The sequence below is a fragment of the Fusarium solani genome (assembly GCF_023522795.1).
Source record: "Fusarium solani strain SB1 chromosome Unknown bctg00000005, whole genome shotgun sequence".
NCBI lineage: Eukaryota > Fungi > Ascomycota > Sordariomycetes > Hypocreales > Nectriaceae > Fusarium > Fusarium solani.
Genome location: NW_027072153.1, coordinates 3,136,918 through 3,156,204, shown reverse-complemented (window position 1 = coordinate 3,156,204; position 19,287 = coordinate 3,136,918). Strand labels below are relative to the sequence as shown.

The following is a 19,287-nucleotide window of genomic DNA, read 5'->3' as shown; positions in this document are numbered from 1 at the left end:
AGACGTCACCAAGGAAATGCTCATATTCACGGGACGAGGCTCGCACACAAAGAAGTTATCTACATCCTGAATCTCATTCGCCAGCTGAATCAAAGCTCCGGGGAGACTTTGAATTTAGCTCGTTGACCTAGTCAAGACAAATTGAGAGGTGGCATCCTCCTCGCCGCCGGCTCGGACTTCTGGCAGCCTCTTCCAAAAGGCCGGCTATCGCCACAACAAAAAGCACTATTCCACATGGTATTTATTGCCGCTGTAAACGGAACCACCAGATCCAATCTTGAATCGTGTCCCATAGGCCCGGCCCGGCTTCCAGCTTGTCGAAAAAATCGCCCAGTGTTGAGTCGCTGATATCCGGCTCGCCGCCCGCCGTTCCAGAGTTGGTCTGCCAGGATGACTTCTTCTCGTGGTGATAATGAAGGACGATCTTTGGTTTGTCGATCAGATAAGAAATGATTCGCTTGGCGGAATAAAGACTCCCGTCGTGTCGCATCACGGTTGAGCCACCAGAGATCATATCTTTCCAATGGGTTCGCTTCAATTCTTGTTCGCGAGTCTGTTGTTCGCTCTGGATCGACGGCGAATCCAAATCCCACTTGTTTGTGACAATAGCGCAATTGCCGAAGGCTTCATCTCCCATCAGTTGCTTGAAATAGCTCAGTTGCTACAGAATGAATAAGAATTCTTCCCGGTCCTTTGCAAGGGGTAAGTAGTATCAAACCTTCAAACCACTCGCTCCAATACGAAGCTGGGAAATATCATACAGGTATATAATACCGTTGAGCAGTCGGCCATTCTGGTAGTTGTTGTGGAGTTCCTTTGATATGTGCTTCAGAATTTGGACATCAGAAACATTATTATCATCGAAACCGGGAGTGTCAACGAGGTAGACATTCCTGCCGTTGATAGAAGCTCGGTACCAGGAGACTGCTGAGGTTTCTTAATTACTTTGAGTTAGTGTTTGGACCGAGGGAGGCTTTGCAAGGGAACTAACCAGGGTTCACCCCGTGGCCGACCTTTGGTGCAGCGCCGGTCGATACGTGTCGCCCCCCAATTTTGTTGATGAAGGTACTCTTGCCCCCCCAGTCTTCCCCATGACTGCAATTATGGGGGTAGATCGGCCGATCGCAGGTGGACCTGGGTTAGCAAAGATGATGCCGGTGATCAAGACGACGATGATCAAACAGAGAACCATCCACCGACATCCAGATCGGGATCTGGATCCGGATCCGCTTGTCTTGAAGGCGACGAGATCAATGCGAGATCGTTTGCTGCGTATTCTCTCTGTATTGTACTGTCAGCGCCGATAAATCGGGAAGAAACGTTCCTTTCTCTCACTCTCCGGTCGGTAGTTCCCCCTTAGGACCTTGGCACACTGATCCAACTGGTCACTGCAGTTTTCCTTCAGGTACGTGAATGTCCGGCCTGAAATGTCTTCGGGCTTCGAGGTGTCTGCAAGGTCGGTGTTGCCGATCCCAGCTGGGACAGTCAATCTGAAGTACTTGTTCGCCTTCGCAAGACGTTCATGCGAGGAAGCAAACCTGGATGCTGTCGCCTCTGTATCTGTCAAAAAAGGTGAGAAGTCGTTGCGCATATCCAGACCTTTTGCACGGTAGCCTCGTCCGACCCCAGCTCCAATGGACACCATACAGTGTATCTGCTCGTCGAAACTGGTGTTGCCCGATGCTTGCCATAGATCCCGAGCACAATTTCGGGTCTCAAACGCAGGGTTGTTGGCACCGATGCCTCCATCAACAAGCTCGATGGAATGAGAGCCAACTTTGATAGGCTCGAAATAGGTCGGGGCGGCCGACGTCGCTCTTGGGCAGAATGAGTACATGACGCTGCAGAGGATCCAAGAAAAGGGGAGTCTCACCTGGCCGCTTCCCAGATCTTGATGCCCTCGGCGCGGTTGTGGTGTACCGGATCCCGGTAGCTGCAGAATTGAACTTGGCTTCTGTCCAAACGCTGCGTCGCACAAACAAAACTGATGATGAAGCAGTAATTGTCAACATCCGTCCAGACTTCCAAGCGCCCTTCCAAGGAGTGCCTTACACTTTACACCGACCATCATCCGTGGTCTCCAGTGGCGCGTTGGGTGCTTCTCCGCAGGCTTGGATGATGTCTTTGACGGCATCTTCAAGGTGCTGGCTATCATACATTGACCGACCGGTGATAGTACGCATCGCTCGCGGCATGTACTTGGTGCAGAAAGTCGGTCGAAAAGCTTGCCGGGAGATATGTTGGTATGCCACAATGCAATCGGCCACAGACATTTCGAGACGGCCCAACATAATAGCAATAAGCCTAGTCATGGCACCCAAGTCAGTAATTCTACTTAGTCTAGGCTCAGGACACTTACCCTCCAGTGCTTGTGCCGCCAATCATGTCAAAAACGTCGCATGGTTTCGGCGGGCTATCGCGGTCGATCCTTTCCATCAGCTCCTGCAGTATGAGCAGAGTCGACAAACCCTTCACACCGCCCCCGTCCAGAGACAGAAGAATGGGCCGGACAAGTTCAGCCTGTGGAGTAGACGGGTGAGGTGTGGCATCATGAACTGGTGAGACCGAACGATTCATTGCGACTGTGTAGTAGACTGTGTAGTAGAATACAAAATTCGCTCAAGGTGGACAGAAAAGAGAGATCTGTGGCGGGTCTTGATAGTTATAATTTCCTACCTGCAACGATGATCAGGCTCTGAGGAAGTTGATGGAATCTGTTCTTCGATCATCACTTTAGGCCGGCCCCTAGACGTGAGCATCTTAGCTTTCTTTGTTTCCTGAGTATGCAATGATCAGGAGTCTCTGCATCCCATCGTAGTCAGTAATGCAGTTTGGATTGCATCGAAAACGCATTGTGCAGCCTCCTTTGTGCGACGTAGCAGCCCCATGACGGCTGAGTTGCCACCCCAGTTCAAAGAACAAAGCCCATCTAACGTGGCAACAAGGACGTAAGCTACAGGTCGGTACCAACTTGGTCACCTCCACCGTTCGGCTTTCCAGTCCCGCACCGTTACTTGGCGAGGAGGGAGGGATAAGCCCTTGAGATGGGAATCAGTCCAAGACACGGCTTCAGAATATGTGCAAGCATACCAACACGCATTGACGTTGAGCACACGCTTTCGTGGTGTTCTTTGTCTCAGTGAGCCGCCATGTCCCGGCAGTTCTGGCACCACGACCTTGGTGGGCTGTATGGGGGCGCCATAGACAAACGAATTCTCTTTGTTGTCTTGGCCACCGCAACTCTCTGGTGAGCCATGTTGACACCCGTCCTCTCCGTGAAGGCCGTCACCACTTCGGGAGTGGCATTGCGATCCGACCTGCGCGCTTTCTTCTGTGGAGGAGGCGTCAGTAGATTTAGAGAAGAAGGGTCAAGCCGGAGCAATCCGTCCAAGGACTTACATCTTGGTTGTTTTGCACAACAGGGGTTTATTTGAGGAAGCGGCGGAAAGTGCGTGTGAGACAGTCGTGTGATCGGTGACTTGAGCGGTGATAAGTCCTGCTTAGGAAGTTCTGGGTCCAGCAAGGCCTCCCATTGAGCATGCTACAATGAATGCCAGCAGCTTTCGCCATGCATCCAAACTCCCAATTAAGCACGGAGCTGCACTCCGGCAGCAGCCTCCCCACCGAGCAGCGTGTCATTTTTATTCAGCGGACGCCTGCCTGTCTCTTTCATTTCAGCCGACACGCATGTTGCTTTTTATGAGGCTCTTCAACACTGACTCCGGCCTTTCTCCTCACTACAGCTTTGGGTGCCCATCTATGATCGGGTTCTTGGAATAGTTGGCCAAGGAGTTGCAACCAAGTCAAACTCCTTTAGAGCTACACCATCTTATCAACGAGCATGGCTTGATCTCTGCCACCTGCTAGAGAATTACAAATGTCCAAGTTAGGTGCGACGTTCTTCGGGTCTTTTGAAATCCATTCGCCCTCCGCTCATTAGGCAAAATCTACTCAGTGTTCCGCTACCGCATGTCTTGCAAGCAAGCAAGGAAGGCCACATTTGAGGTCAGGAACTGCTTCCTGGATATCCAAAAGGATGCGCAGCTTCTCCGTCTCGCAGTGCCGTTCGAGTTCTGTGGCTAAAGCCACCTTCATGCAGCCTCCCGTTATGCGACACAACAGCCCCCAGGGCGGCTAAGCCCAAAGAGATCCCATCCTACGTGGCAACCAAGGCGTGAACTGCAAAGAACCTTGATTTTTCACCGAAGCGGTCGTCTGCACCCTTTGGCCCGCTCTTTCCAAACGATTAGCAGGCAGCCATGGGTTTGAGTTTGGCACTGGAACTGATCCAGGACAAGGCTTCCGAACATGTCCAAGAGACTAGTTCAAGACTCATCCGAGCACAAGCCCCAGGGTCCCTTTGTCTGGGCAACCCGTGATTTCCGGCAAGCATCGGTAGGCCTGTTTTTAGGTCGGCTGTTCATGCAAGGAGGCGCCTACAGGTGAACAAATTCCCTTTGTTGGCTCGGTCACCGCTGGCAGAGACGCCCTGGTGAGCCCTGCTGATTTCTCCCCTTGTTGCGTTGTGCGGGCTCTGGTGGCTCTTTGGAAACGCGCACTGAGTTTTAAGGCTGTCTACGTCTTGTATTCAGCTGAAGACGGCCACCTCATCGAAAGCTTTGTTCAACCTGCAAGAAACAGCACCAGTCACTCATTAGTTCCGACCCCATCATGACCACCCAAGACGAAAACACAGGCCTCAAGCCAACGTCGGCCACCACGCCAGATCCGCCAGTGGTGGATGCCTCTGCCGACATCACAGGCCTGGACAAACGGTCTGAAGACGGGGATGACAGCAACCTCTCGCTGAGCAAGTCCAAATCTACCGTGTCAATGGGAGACGATGCAGTTGTCGAGCTACCGCCGACTGCTGAACCACCCATTGAGGGGCGTGGTGGTGCCACTGAGGTCCTCCCGCCAAGCAAGTCCAACTCGGCCGTGGCTGCGAAAGACGATGTCGTCGTTGAGCCGCTGTTGACTACTGAACCACTGGCCATGAAGCATGATAGGGATGATGACGCTCGCCTGCCAAACAAGAAATCCAAGCTCCTGGACCAACAAAACGGCTATGAGGACTGCAAGTCGCCCTCAGCCACGGAGCTGAAGCCACCGGTGGTGAATGATTTCAAAGACTTCACCATCTGTAATGAAGTCGACGAATTTAATGACACGGATGAATGCCTGTCCACGTACACTTTGGTCATGATAGTCGACCAAGACAGCTACGCAGCCTGGATCGGCACCGTCAACGCCCCCAGAGATCAGGTCAGTCTTGAGCAGGCTGTGAACTGTCTTTCTCGAATCCCGGACAAGGCCATCTACCCGCCTGTCCCTCCAGACATGCAAGTCGTTGCGACTTCCGACTTCACACTTGACAATGAGACCTGGCTCAAGAGGCCGCTGATCCACGCCTACAGCAAGAAGGATCCCGCAAACTGGACCGCCGACGCGTTTCTTGGCGAGATCAAAGCGCACCAGCTCGTGGAGGAGCATCCGCACCGAACCCTGGTCAAGTTCAAGGGATGTCTCGAGAAGGATGGCCTAGTGGTTGGAGTTTTGCAGAAGCGCTACCCGACGGCTCTCAACTTCCGAGTCGAGGCCCGGTCGCAGCCTCCTTACAGCGCGACGGCATTCTACGACGACATTGAAGCGGGCCTGAGGCATCTCCATTCTCTGGGGTTTGCGCACAACGACTTGAACCCGGCCAACGTTATGGTTGAGGCAGAGGACAGACCCATCATCATCGACCTGGGCGCTACCAGGCCACTCGGTCAAGTTCTCCATCAGGGCGGCACTCCAGGCTGGTGCGACGGATTCCAGATGACTTCGTGCGTGGCCAACGACGAGATCGGCCTGCGCCTGATGAAAGAGTACCTCCAGGAGCACTAAAAGAAGAAGTGAGTCGGAGAAGGCGATGCGCGTCTGTTGTCGCTCTTGTTCGTTTACCAGTTGCATGTGCGTGAGCAGATGGGTACATAGGTAGGCAGCTAAAGAATACAGTGAGAGTTCCCTCTTCTCTCAATCGTCGATGCCAGCACAGGGGATCGTAGCACTCATAGTGAGATGAGTGCCTACTCATCATTCACTTTGTTATCCAGCCAGCCATATCAATACGCGCTCGTGACACAAATTTTCCATCGATTTAGCTAATAATTGAGTCCAAGCAACTGGATGGCCAACACCATCCATCTAATCAACAGCCGCAGTATGGCTTTGTCTCATCATTCAACTTCCATCTCCTTCCACCGCACAAGCCAATCTGTCTACCCTACACCACCGGCCGATCCTTGTTCCGCCCCCGCCCCATCCTCCGCCTCGCCCGCAAGGCTCCAGCTGCCGACCTCATCACAGACACCGCATCATCATCCATCATCGCCCATTACCCAATTCTCCTTTCCCACGGCAACGCCTTACCCCCACGAGTCCGCAGAATCACCATACCCCACGAAACTCGCCCTCGAAACAACCCACCGCCATCATGGCCTCCACAGACCCCAAGGCCGAGCAGGACAAGCCCCTCGAGCAAAAGACAGAGCAGAAGCCCGCGACTCTGGGCGAGGACGACGAGTTTGAGGACTTTCCTGTTGATGGTACGATCCCCCTAGCACACAATGTCGCGCACCTTGGGCTTCCCAACAAGCTCCCCTACACCTGTCCCCAGTCAAAGAGTAAACAGTACAGAAGCGGTAGCTGACAAAACACAGACTGGCCAGAGGACCAGACCGAGGCGGCCAAGAACAGCGGCGAGACAAAGCACCTGTGGGAGGAGAGCTGGGACGATGACGACACGAGCGACGACTTTTCAACACAGCTCAAGTGGGTGCCCCCAAGCTCCCCCGTTCCCGAACGACAAGACAGACACTAACCTCGAAACAGGGAGGAGCTCAAGAAGGTCGAGGAGTTGAAACGGAGATAGGAACTCAGCTTTCTCCAGGCGGAAAGCGAATAAGATGGGATGGCATGGAATGCAGGACTAGAGCATCAGAACTCATAGACTGGGTCGGTTAATGAATCAACAAATTACACGAGCACTGTTTTACGATTGACGACGCCCCGATGGTTGGACATGACGGCTTCTGCCGATCTATTGGTATTTGGATATTTGCTTCCTACAGACTAGCCCTCCCCACCCGGCCTTTTACCATTTTCATTCCCGTCATCAACAGGTTCATGTACGTCGTATTCCAAATATGGTGGACATCATTTACTTACTCGACAGAGCAACAACACCGGGCAGCTCCTTGCCCTCGAGGAGCTCCAGGGAGGCACCACCGCCGGTCGAGACGTGGCTGAGCTTGTCCTCGACACCGTACTTCTTGGCGACGGTGGCAGTGTCACCACCACCGATGATGACAATCTTGCCGTCGTTCTGGACACCGTCGACGACGGCGTCGAGGGTGGCCTTGGTACCGTTGGCGAACTTGTCAAACTCAAAGACACCAGCGGGGCCGTTCCAGAGGATGGTCTTGGCCTCGGCGATGGCCTCCTTGTAGAGGGCGACACTCTTCTCGCCGCAGTCGAGACCCATCCAGCCGTCGGGGATACCCTCAGCGTCGGTGGCGTAGCCAGTCTCGGCGTCCTTGTCGAACTTGTCGGCGGTGATGTAGTCGACGGGCAGGACGACCTTGACGTTCTTGGCCTTGGCCTTCTCGACCAGCTCAGCAACAGTCTTGGAGCCAGCCTCGTCAAAGAGGGAGCTGCCAATGGAGACGTTCTCGAGGGTCTTCTTGAAGGTAAAGGCCATGCCACCGCAGATGATGAGGGTGTTGACCTTGTCCAGCAGGTTGTCGATGAGCTGGATCTTGTCCGAGACCTTGGCACCGCCGAGGATGGCAAGGAAGGGGCGCTGAGGAGACTCGAGAGCCTTGGCGAAGTAGTCGAGCTCCTTCTTCATGAGGAAGCCAGCAGCCTTCTGGGGGAGGTCGACACCGACCATGGAAGAGTGGGCACGGTGGGCGGTGCCAAAGGCGTCGTCTACAATCGTCAGCATCATACGGCCATGGCGAGACGGCCCGATCAAACAGGAGACGAGGTGGTCCGTGTTGAGGTGAATTATGGGTTTACTCACTGATGTAGACATCACCAAGAGCGGTCAGGCCCTTTCGGAACTCCTCGACCTTGGCCTTGTCGGCCTTGGTCTTGTTGCCCTCCTTGTCCTTGGAGCTGCCCTCCTCCTCAATGTGGAAGCGGAGGTTCTCGAGGAGGATGACGGAGCCAGCCTCGGCGTTGTTGACAATCTCCTCGACCTCGGGGCCGACAGAGTCGGGGGCAAAGGTGACGGACTTGCCCAGGAGCTTCTCGAGCTCGGGGACAACGGGCTTGAGCGAGTACTTCTCGTTGGGGGAGCCGTTGGGGCGGCCGAGGTGGGACATGAGGATGACGGCCTTGGCGCCGTTCTCGAGGGCATACTTGATGGTGGGGAGGGCACCGACGATGCGCTGGTTGTTGGTGATGTTCTTGTCGGCGTCGAGAGGGACGTTGAAGTCGACCTGGGAGGTCAGTCAGTGTCTGGAGAGGGAATTGCTGCAGGATTGAAGCTCTAGCACTCAACTCATGATGCCATCATCAAGACGATGGCGGCAACAAGAGCTCTCAGCTTCAGCTGGATGGCGGGGCATCAACTTACTCGGATCAGGACCCTCTTGTCCTTGACGTCGACGTCAGTGATGGAGAGCTTGCTAGACAGCGACATGTTGACGGCTTCTGTAGGGTTCAAATTGAAGTGAATGGAATAGGCGGATGATGTCGAGGAGAAGAGGAAGAAGGGAGAGTTCCGTGGTCTGATGGAGGGGGAGAAGAAGATGTAGGAGGGGAGCACCGTCTCAAGGTGGGGGGCCAGCACCAGGCGATGACGGCGGCGGGGCTTTCGCGGCTGCACCTGGAGCTGGTGGTGGGATGATGAGGGAGATGGCCGCGATGACCCCTGGAGGCACACGCGTTTTAGCGGTGGGAGCACCTGTATGTGATGCGGCCGTGGCATTGGACAATCATCAGAATCAGAACATTTTTAACCCAGCATTCATTCCATCCGTAGATTCCAGGATGCGTCGGTCCGACCTGTTGACGTGACGCCCACTGTATCTACAGGCTAAAAACAGCGAGTCCCAGCAAAATCACTCAACGCCAGCACGGGCTTCCTCAGCCGCAGCCTACCTAGTTTTCTCTCGTTACCTACACGCCGCCCTGCTCACCGTTGACCCGGGTAACCAAACGGGCGGGAAGACGGGAATGCTCCGGGATCTGGCGATGCGGATGCGGCCTCCCGGAGAGATGCGGGCCGGCCACCGAGACTATGCGCCCTCTACCTTGTCGGCCCATGACAGCGATCGGGATCTCGAGTATGTATGTAATGGTAACAGCCGTGGTAGGCTGAGGGGAGAGATTCGTGAGTGGGACGCGAGAGGCTAGTGGAAGACGAAAGAACATGATCGGAACATCAAGACAGTCAATTGCCAAGCATTGTTGGTTTAGAGCATCACTGCATCTAAACTGACAAGATATTCACGCCAAGTCTGTTTAACCTCGGTGCATTCGACCTCTATGAGATTACCATGACCTGAAATAATCTCTTTCCCACCCATGATACAAAAAAGATGTCCATTGTGACCCTCGCCAATCCATTCCGTCGACCATGGACGAACAGATGACCAGATCATGCCCATTACCAAAACACTCACTCCTCAAACGCCATACCATTTCTCAGATCCGCCGTTATAGAAATAAAATAACGACGAGATTGTCCTCCCGTCGACGCCAGAGGGAATGCAATCGCCCGCTCCCGAATCTTGGCTAATCTTGATAGCACGGACCTCAATCGAGAGCGGGCCAACATGAAAGCATCTACTTGACTACTCGGCATACTACGAGCAGCCTTTTATATGTTTCGTCTCGTTGTGTAAGGTTCGCTTAGTCCTTGGACGAGTTGGTGAGCGAGAGATACGCCGTCCAGGCGATACCGATCGTCGACACGAAGGGCTATGACAAGTTAGCATTGCATCATCAGTATCCGGCACCTCGACTCACCAGCTGGAACTGAACAGGCATCAAGCGAAAGTTGACAATCTGCACAGCCGGCCACACACAGTAGTTGGCCTTGAGCGAAGGAAGATACATGTCCCTAAGCTTGCTAGAGATGGCGCGACGACCTCCACCCTCAGCAATGGTCATGGTAGTAAAGAAGACAGCCAGACCGAAAGGCGCAAAGATGAGCTGATCAAACGCAACACGCTTCATGGCGGGAGCAAAAGCGCTCGTCTTGGTGATCGGGAAGATGTGCTCGAGGAAGCGGAACCACTTGAACTGGACGGGCGCCATGCAGAAGCCGTACGCCATGAAGCGGGTCAGACGCTCAAAGTCGAACGGCGGCGGAAGGTTCTCCGAGTCGGGGATCAGGTCGCGGTCGTAGAAGGGGTTCTTGCGGTCGAGCTCGTGGATCTCGATGGCGATGCCGTCGTTCTTCTTGAGGCCGCCGGGCTGGCGGAGGGCTCGCTCGCGGATGGCTGTGATGGATTGGGCAACCGTATCGGCGACACCACCGAGGATGGCGTTGGTGACCATCATGGTCATGACTTGCGGAGAGTCAGTATTGATTGGTTGTTCAAGTCGACAATTGGATCTGCAGTGCAGTCGGCAGAGTGTACGTACGTGGTCGCTCGTCATAGTAAGAGTTGAATCGAGCCGTGAGTCTCGCGATAAGGGCCATCTCGACGAGGAAAACGATGGTGTGCAACAGAGGCTGTACCAAGTCAAGTGTCGTCAGCGTCGAGTCGCATTCAAAGTATAAATGAGTGTAGGCAACGACAATGCAAAAAGGAGCAGACAAAGGGTGAGAATGTCGAGCCGTTGAAAGGAAAAAAACGTGGTGGTGATAGAAGATCGATGATGTCGGTTAAGAAAAAAGTAGGTGGCGACGGATCATAGAAAGACAGGCTGTTGGTGGTGGTGGTGCAGATAGGACATGACAAGAGCCACCCGAAAGCTACCCCAAAAAAAGAATCAGGAAAATGGGATACATACGATGCGCCCATAGATGTATTTCGAGTTGATTGCGCGGACGAACCGCCTCTGGTTGAGTTCCCACGTCATCTTGAATATGTCGATGTTGAGCTGGTATAGCTTCGAAGGGATCTCGTTCGCTTTTGTAAAGTCGCAACGTGGAAGAAAAGGGAGGAGGCGAAATATGTTTCAGTCGCTGACGAAAGGAATGGCAGGCGGGTGTTCGGCTTTGAGTCAAGGGCGGATTCGGTGATGACGACAGTCCGGCGCTCCAGCGCGCACACTGGGCTTATGGTCTTGGCGAGACGGAGCGGACACTCTGGCTGGCTCAGACGAGGTCGAATATGTCGGCGAGAAATGATATGATGCAGGAGAAAACGAGAATATTCGAGATGGGGCAGAAAGATGGGAAAGACGAGGTGGGAAACGAAAAGGATAAAGGGTCATGGAAGGCCAAGTCATGCGACCAGCCTCCTCCTTCAGCTCCATCAGCAGAACACAAGCGCTTGGAGGCGACAGTGTAACCTCCTCCCGCATACGCACCGTGTGGGATAGCGCATTCTCCACGTTTGACATGGCGCTTTCTGCCAGGCATCGACTGGGTTTCCCTCATGCACTTTTACCACACTGTGCCATTCTGCCTGCAAGCCTCTTACACAAGGCATGACGAAGCCTTTCTCGTAAAGTACCGCGCTGCTGTACTGCAACTGCAACCTACAGTTTCTACTGTACTCTCTCAAGTCCAGGCTTCTGTTTCCCCTCCCCGAAACCGGACACCCTTGCTTTCTCCATCAGAGCAACCCTGCCGCTGTGGATCATCCTCCGGGGATCCCGGCCGGGTCCCGCGGTTCACGGAGTCGCCCCGGCTCCGAGACACCGTCGATGCTGCCCTCTACCTGCTACAAAACCTACAACCAACGACCAAAAGGAAGACCCAACCGTATAACCAACAGATCCTACGGTAGTACAACACAGTCGCATCGTGGCCCCCATGCGGTGCTGGTATTGGACGACAATGATGTGTAAGACGGGGTTGGTTTGAGGCTGAGTCAAAAGGATTCATGGTCAACAATGTATCAAGTTTTTGCCAGAGCCACCATCCGTGCTCCCCAGGTGTACGGAGTACCGTGATGGTTTTTTGCTTGTCAGCCCTGTAGGAACCATTCGCCTAACAAACAGCCAGGATGTATGGCCAAAGCAGCTACCAATCCCGAGGCAATGTGTCATATCTACCCTATGTCAGAAGAGGTGGGCGTAGATCCTTGGGCGTTGAGGCATTTCTGGGCTAAAGAAAAGAAAAAACAAGAGGGAAAAATCGTATTATACCATACATATGTTGCACGGTTTCTAGTCCAGCGTGTAGAGACAAAGCCTGTTCCTTTTGTGGGTGGTAGTTAATGCTTGATGGATGTCTTAGCATCGTGCCGTCAACCGGGCCAAGACGATCATAAACAACCAGGAATGCCTAAAAAGCCACACCACATTTAGGAATGAAAAGCCGGCAGTACATATTGTGGCTCAGCCGTTTCCAGGAAAGAATAAAATTTATCTTTCATGCGCGAATGTTTCGAACGGCCCTGCATGCTGATTTTAACACGGCGCTTACATGTCTAGCAATGGCGCGCTGACGGAGCACAGCCTTGACATAATTCGCCAGTGAAAGGCGAGGGCGCCGACGTCAAACGGAGATGTTTCATGGCTGTCAATGGGTCAGAAAGCACGTTAAGAGCTCTAATTGTTTGGGAACAAGTCAACTGCACCAAGAACCATGAAACGTAAAAAACAATCACCACGAAGACATTGCAAAATGAGGCGAAAAATCGATTCACTTGGGACTCGAACCCAGAGCCTTCGCTACCACAATCTTGCAACTCAGCTTCTTCGAACTCTCTCCCATGCAGTTCTCATTTGACCTTGGGCTCGCCCTCAACCTCACAGGCGGGCACGAGGGATGCCTGCCTTGCGAGCCCTGTTTCTCCTCACGGTCCGTCCTATATCCAAGATGCGGGCAAGCCATGTTCTCTCGGCCTGATAAGACACAGTTAGCCTGAACTTCTCTGAAGCGACTCGATTGTGTCATGGGTGCTCGTATCGTCGAGTAATCGAAGGTAGTTGGAGCCAACACTCACGTAGACGGTAAAAGCTAGTAAATATATCAGCATCAGATATAGATCAAGGAGTTTTATGTAAGGTGGAGGTACTTACCGCTCGCAGCAACGGAGAAGAGAGAGGCGGCAGCGACGCCAAGCGCTCCTCTGTGCTTCTTCTTTTCTTCTCATCGTCTCCTCCTCGTCTTCCGAAGACTCAGAGGTCTCGAGGGGAATAAATGCTGGAAACCATGTTAGCCCATTGATGTTCCGCACCAAGACTAGTTAAATTGAATCAACTTACGATCGAAGTTATCCCAGATATGGGGATCGGGATCAATATCATGGGTATAAACCCCGATGGTGCCTCTGCAAGTGGAATGAGCGACATGGTCATGGTTGATGATGGAGGAAAAGATGCGCAGGCACTGCACGGGGTTCACAGAGGAGTTTGGTGCATTTATTTATATTCACGTGCCCTGTTTGCAGAAGTGCGTTTGATGCTCTTTTCACGTTCGGGCAGTGTCAATCAACTGTTCACTTGGGCAGGACCAGAAAACAAGCCTTTCGCAGAATGGGGATTGCAAATGCGAAAAACTTCTAAATCAAGAAGTATTCCAATTAATAGATTAATTCATTGCTTTTAATATACTTCCATTTGTGTCAGGCGCTGCCTAACGTCGATTGCCTTGAATGGGCTTGCAGTAATCTCAATGGTGGTGTTGTCTTATTGTGCTCTGTTCCATGTCATGCCTGCGCCATGATTTCTCCTCAGGGATTCCTCCAAAGAAGGTATCAGTTACTACTGCCGTTATGAGCGTGCTTGCTATGTTGAAGCCTGATACAGCCTGATCGTCCCATCGCCAGGGTCGAGGTGATCGTGTGTGATCACGTGACCGTTCCTGGTCGTGATGGAGGGTCTGACACGCCTTGATGTTGAACCATTCTTGACATTTGACTTTCTAGTGACTTTACAAGGAACCACAGGAGAAGGCACTCATTTGAATGAATCGTTTCGACCAGGGCTAAATGAAGGGTATGGTTTGTGTGAGCATGATGGACGTCGTAGTGGATTAGGAGAGTTAGACAGTGAAACAAACCTAGATCACGCGACAATTGGTGTCAATAGCTACAGTACTCTATGGGTTCATGTAAGGCGTCAAGCCGAGCCATAGCATGCACCAACGGTTTGTTGGCTGAGCATGGGATTACGCCCGTTCACTCGCCCTGACCCGCTCTCCGATGGGCGATCCCTAGCTCACCAAGAAAGCAAGCGTCAGTGTGAAGTAGAGAACGCAGCCAGTGTATCGTATTGCTATTCCATTCCTTGGCAAACGAAGGCCTTAGTTATTGTACACACAGTTGTTGTTAAAGACCTGGAGTTGGCGTAGGTGGGCGCCGGGTGAGGGCTTGAGGAATAAACTTCCGCCTCCCTGCCCCCGAACAAGAGCCTCTTCTCAGCCTTAGGTAAACGGGGGTTTCACGGCTTGGCGGGGGCAAAAGAACGTCAACTTCCAACGCCTGGCAAAAAGAAACACCACAATCTCGGTGTAGCATGCGGGAAATTCGCAAAAAATGAATCGATGTACCCAGGACTCGAACCTGGAGCCTTTGCCACCGGAAAGCAACGCGCTGCCATTGCGCCAGCACACCAGACCAATGATGCTGATTCGTTGCGTTAATTGAGATCATATCATGTTTGTTTCGGAGGTGGATGCAACCCTCACTTGGCTCCTGCACCACACATCTCTTGGGGCAGTAGTGACCCGTTTTCAGGCGACAAGAGCACTCCCACAGCTTGAATACACTCATAGTAACTACTTTCCATGAGCTTTGCGCTGAATGGTTGCCCTTTTTGTGCAATCTCATTCGCATCTTTTTCGCCAGCATCACCGATTTTGGCAGCATCACCGATTTCCTATTTTGGCAATGTCCATCTGCCACGTGGGGACCACACCGTTGTAGGGCTGAAACGTCCACGTCTTTTGGCAGGTGCCCAGATCCGTGAAATTTAGGCAAGTGCAAAGGAAGAACAAACTCTTGGTGAGCTGCATTATGGGAAATGTCGGCGTAGAGGACTCGACGCATGGTCTGTGGCTAGGTGAATGGGAAGAGAACAAAGGCCTACTCTGGGCGACGCACGTGAGCGCGGACGGATCAAACAACCAGTAACTTCAAGGATCTGGAGAATGAAAGCAACTGTAGGGAGCTCCTTGACTGGGTCTCAAAACTGAATGGCAATAAAGGGGGACGGACGACTGCGAAGCCTCAATGTAAGGGCACCGAGACACCAGAACTGCACAACGCGTCTGAATCTGCCCAAATGTTAGGATCTTATAATAACTGAATGTGAATAAGATAGTATGAAATTATCATAAAGTATCATAAGAAGAGGCAATTTCTAGACTTAGCTTTTGAGGATACTGGTAAGTATCCTTACCTAAGAGAGAAGGCGTTCACGATGCCTTCATCGACCGCGAGGGCACTTGCATGGAGTTCAGCCATCCCAGGGTTCGTTCCCTGCGAGTGGAATGAAGCCGGACCAACCCTACGATGCCTATCTCCAAGGGATAACATATCGAGGCGCGAAGTCACTAGCCATTCAAGGCAGATGGGACGTTGTTCTCAGGGGAAAAGCCAGCCCAAGGCAGCGAGGGAATGCAGGGGACTCGCACATGCATATTGCTTCACGAGTTAAACTGAATCACATTATGCAAAGCGCTCAATACAAAGCTCAATTACAAGCAACCAAAAGCAAGATGAGTAAAAAAGCACCACACGAATGGGTATACTCCAAGCCGTTCCCAACGGCAACCGAAACCGCCATCCATCCCAAAGTCTATAACCGTAAACCCAACCGACAAACACGACCCGCTGCAAGACAGACAGACACACTCAAGCTCAAAAGTCCTACTCCAGCTCGTCGTGGTCCTCCCACCGCTTCGCCCCCAGCTTGCGAATCTTCTTGGTGGGGCTGCCGTTCGTGACGGCTGCTGGGCGCGCAGTGTCGTTGCTAACGCGCATGCGCTCCAGCTTGCGTCCGAGGTTGGAAACGCCATCGGTCTTGGATGTCTTTGCGGCTGGGGCGAAGTCGTCGCGTTCTCCAAGGGGTCTCCGCTTGCTGGGGCTACGCGAGGCGAGCTCACGCTTCAGGATGCCGTTCTCATGACGAAGTCTCTCAACCTCTTCCTCCAGGTCCTCGATAAGAACGTTCTCCTTGTCATAGTCGGAATCGTCAGGAGCAAGACCACGCTCAAGGATCTCAACCTTGCGATCCCAGTGCTCTTCATTACGCTCCTGCTCAAGTGCCATGGAGGCCTTCCACCGGGCCATCTCCATGGCAAGGCGCTGTTCAAACTCTGCAGCGCAGTCTTCACGAATAGCTGCTTCCATATCGAGCATGCGCTCTTCCATGCTGAGCAGATGAGCCTCAGCAGAAATTCGCGCCTCCGTCTGGCGGTCAACCTCCTCCCGCAGCTGATCGGTCTCATCACTAAGTCGGGCGATCTCCAGGGCAGCAATCTCCATGGTCTGACGCTCATCGGAGCTCATGGGAGGGGTGTAGTTTCTAAACGAACCCGAACCAGGAGGCATGAATGGCCGGGTATGGTGATGCACTGGGCTGGGCGAACGGGTGGCCGTTTTAGGGGGTGGGTGAGCCAGGATAGTGGCCGTGATAGAGGGGATTCGTGGCACCGTAACCTCGCGAGCAAGAGCACTGTATCGCAGGATCTGGGACGTGGCGTTGAAGTCACCTCGAGGGTCAGCTGTGATGATCATGACACCCCTCTGAGGGTTTCGTCGAGGAGCATGAGCATGAGGGGTGGTAGAAGAGGAGGGGAATGAGTTGGAGAAGAGAAGCTCAGTGAGCTTGCACTGTCTGAATGGGACAATGTTGGGCTATCATTGTTAGCACATGCCAAACGTTCTTCATAGTGTAACTCACTTTGCTTGAGCTTGCAGCCTCACTCTGTGTTTGAAGACACTGGCCAAGGTACATCAAGCTCTCATTGATCTTGCCAGCCTCTGCAAGCGTCGCACCAGCCGTCTTGGCCTCTCGAGCTCGCTCACTTCCCGCAAGATCAACAATCGTGAACCGGTTTCCCTCCCAAGGACCAGGTCTCCTGCTGCGAGTCCTCTTTTTGACCTCAAAACAGAAGAAGCCATGACTTCTGCTCGAGACGCTGTTGCTGCCAGTGCCAGCGACTCGGCGCTCTTGAAGACCAGTCTCAATAACAGTCAGAGCCTCGGCATAGGTAGTGCAAATGACCTTTCGCAGGCCAGCAACAACCTTGCGGTCCGGAGACAGCTCAGTAGACTTAAAAAGCAAAGCGCGGCGACGCAGCTCCTTGGTGGCGCCGGACTTGCTGGGGGGGTGAGAAGATCGTAGATGCGGTCGTTGTGCACCTCATACATGGAGATGACAATCACGTACTCGGCCGATGGGTCGCAAGGCACGTTGATTCCGCTAACGTCAGGTAACTGAGGGAGTGCCGAGGTTCGCGCCGCGTTTCGTCGGGGTGGAGGAGACATCATACTATGGTCGCCCTTGAGATCTTGTTTAGCAACATTCTTGACACGGCGGGCGGCAGTCAGGGACATGAAATGCCTAGTTCGAGCCCGCTTGGGAGTAAGGCAGTTCATAGTGCTGGTCGAAGTGATGAGGCTGCCGAGAGGTCGTCTCTCGCGCTCTGGGGAGCGATCCTATTGCTCCTTGAGGCGCAGAGTTTCTTCGGCCTCGCTCACAAGTCGTACACTTTTCGGACTTGTCGCAACTGAATCGCGTGGGAACGCGCCGGGCATGTTTCCCACTAGCTTCGAGACTTGGCGACCTGGGGACTTGACAAAAGAAAGGATCGAGTTCTGGGTTCGTACAAACATAGGTGTGCCGGCGCGCGAGCCTGCCCTTGACGCCGCGAGAGATTCGGCATATGGAGGATCGAAGAAGTGAGATGCGACAGTCAGAGCCGACTCGGAGGCGTCGCTTGCCTGGAGGGAGTCCTGAGCGGCATAGACGGAGTGGGAATCGACCATGTTTTCGCCAATCGATCGGAACAAAACATCCATCGTCAGTTGGGTCAAGCCTCGCTGTGTCTTGTTGCCCAAGATAGTGTGAGTCTGTAGCTGTCAGTCTCGCATCTCTGAAGCCGGTATCAAAACAATTACCTTGCCCGAGCCAGTCACGCCCAATGTTGCTACGACGGCATCTGTTCCCTCCCCTCCCTGAGGAGCCAATACGCCCTCAACAAAGGACACAATATCGGTGCAGTGGAAGACATCGAGCTGGGTCGCTTCCTCCTCAAACACTCGAGTAAAAGCAAACTTCTCGATAGCTCTCCGCCGATCCGTCGGGGGGTTCAACGTGATGTGCGTCGCATGGGAGTCCTGCTCCGCTTCCTCAACATTGAGGATACGCTCTGTGTTGGTGTTGTGCGAGGGCGGTGGGCGGAGTCGCAGATAGACCTCGAAGAGGTTGTGTGATGCCTTGCGCGAGGCGTCCATGATGATTACCGATAGATACCGCTTCGATAACAAACGAAAGTCAAGATAGGGTGTGTAATATGGAGGTAGAAACGGGACAGGCTGGGTTCATGGATGGGTCGTAGATGGTCGCTAACGATGCTTTCGGTGCGTTGCATAGGTGCCCATGTTTACCTTTACTGCTACTACGGAAATGATTTAGCCTGGCTGGCATGGCAACCAGCGTTTATCGTCGATAAGATTAGATTAGATAAAGACATTCTAGACGCCAGCTGGCGCGCGGGTATGCGCACGGGCCAACGCTGTCGCATGCCGCAGCCGCGCCACCAAGAAAAAAAAAGTTGGATGTGGAGATGATGCCTGCTCAGGCCTCATTTCGCAACACCTCAGGGACAAGGATGCAACCCGTCGATTGAGTGGTGTCACAAGAAGTGGTGCATCGTAAGGTTTCAGCGGAAAGATGCAGCCACAGGTCCCCGCGTGGGAAGATTCCGTAAAGCGTCGGTCTGTCCTCTTCTGCTAAGCTCTACTACGTAGTATGGCTCAAGATTTCCCCCTCCCGTTTTGACTTTGCTGCGTAGTACCGAAGCGGAGGGTGTCAGAGCACAGAGCTGAGCTAGGACCTCACGTGTAGAAGGGAAGCCAAGACATGGAGTTGAGATTGAAGCTCCGTGGCAGCCGGGATTTGTGACAGCGTGGGCAGACACGAGGAGTCATCTAATGC

General features: G+C 53.2%; 6 protein-coding genes across 6 annotated transcripts; 2 read left to right on the top strand and 4 right to left on the bottom strand.

The window, feature by feature from the left end:
- Window positions 1-241: 241 nt before the first annotated feature.
- On the bottom strand, window positions 242-2,577 carry MRS44_009460 (uncharacterized protein; the record flags this gene model as incomplete). The annotated part of the gene is made up of 7 exons (XM_065621298.1): window positions 242-661; window positions 719-924; window positions 1,201-1,281; window positions 1,336-1,817; window positions 1,874-1,984; window positions 2,053-2,304; window positions 2,360-2,577. The coding sequence occupies 7 exons, from the start codon at window positions 2,575-2,577 to the stop codon at window positions 242-244; spliced, it is 1,770 nt and encodes a 589-aa protein (XP_065477370.1).
- A 2,094-nt stretch (window positions 2,578-4,671) lies between these two features.
- MRS44_009459 (uncharacterized protein) lies at window positions 4,672-5,889 on the top strand (the record flags this gene model as incomplete). The annotated part of the gene is made up of 1 exon (XM_046282758.2): window positions 4,672-5,889. One exon carries the CDS (start codon window positions 4,672-4,674, stop codon window positions 5,887-5,889), a length of 1,218 nt encoding a protein of 405 aa, XP_046125317.1.
- A 589-nt stretch (window positions 5,890-6,478) lies between these two features.
- MRS44_009458 (uncharacterized protein) lies at window positions 6,479-6,916 on the top strand (the record flags this gene model as incomplete). The annotated part of the gene is made up of 3 exons (XM_046277733.2): window positions 6,479-6,590; window positions 6,705-6,816; window positions 6,877-6,916. 3 exons carry the CDS (start codon window positions 6,479-6,481, stop codon window positions 6,914-6,916), a joined length of 264 nt encoding a protein of 87 aa, XP_046125318.1.
- Window positions 6,917-7,204: 288 nt separating this feature from the next.
- On the bottom strand, window positions 7,205-8,692 carry MRS44_009457 (uncharacterized protein; the record flags this gene model as incomplete). The annotated part of the gene is made up of 3 exons (XM_046271694.1): window positions 7,205-7,974; window positions 8,069-8,489; window positions 8,627-8,692. The coding sequence occupies 3 exons, from the start codon at window positions 8,690-8,692 to the stop codon at window positions 7,205-7,207; spliced, it is 1,257 nt and encodes a 418-aa protein (XP_046125319.1).
- A 1,214-nt stretch (window positions 8,693-9,906) lies between these two features.
- MRS44_009456 (uncharacterized protein) lies at window positions 9,907-11,085 on the bottom strand (the record flags this gene model as incomplete). Its single annotated transcript, XM_046267889.2, has 4 exons — window positions 9,907-9,975; window positions 10,024-10,568; window positions 10,645-10,735; window positions 11,017-11,085. The coding sequence occupies 4 exons, from the start codon at window positions 11,083-11,085 to the stop codon at window positions 9,907-9,909; spliced, it is 774 nt and encodes a 257-aa protein (XP_046125320.1).
- A 4,907-nt stretch (window positions 11,086-15,992) lies between these two features.
- On the bottom strand, window positions 15,993-18,584 carry MRS44_009455 (uncharacterized protein; the record flags this gene model as incomplete). Its single annotated transcript, XM_065621297.1, has 5 exons — window positions 15,993-16,982; window positions 17,029-17,449; window positions 17,497-17,786; window positions 17,838-18,200; window positions 18,249-18,584. 5 exons carry the CDS (start codon window positions 18,582-18,584, stop codon window positions 15,993-15,995), a joined length of 2,400 nt encoding a protein of 799 aa, XP_065477369.1.
- Window positions 18,585-19,287: the final 703 nt, after the last annotated feature.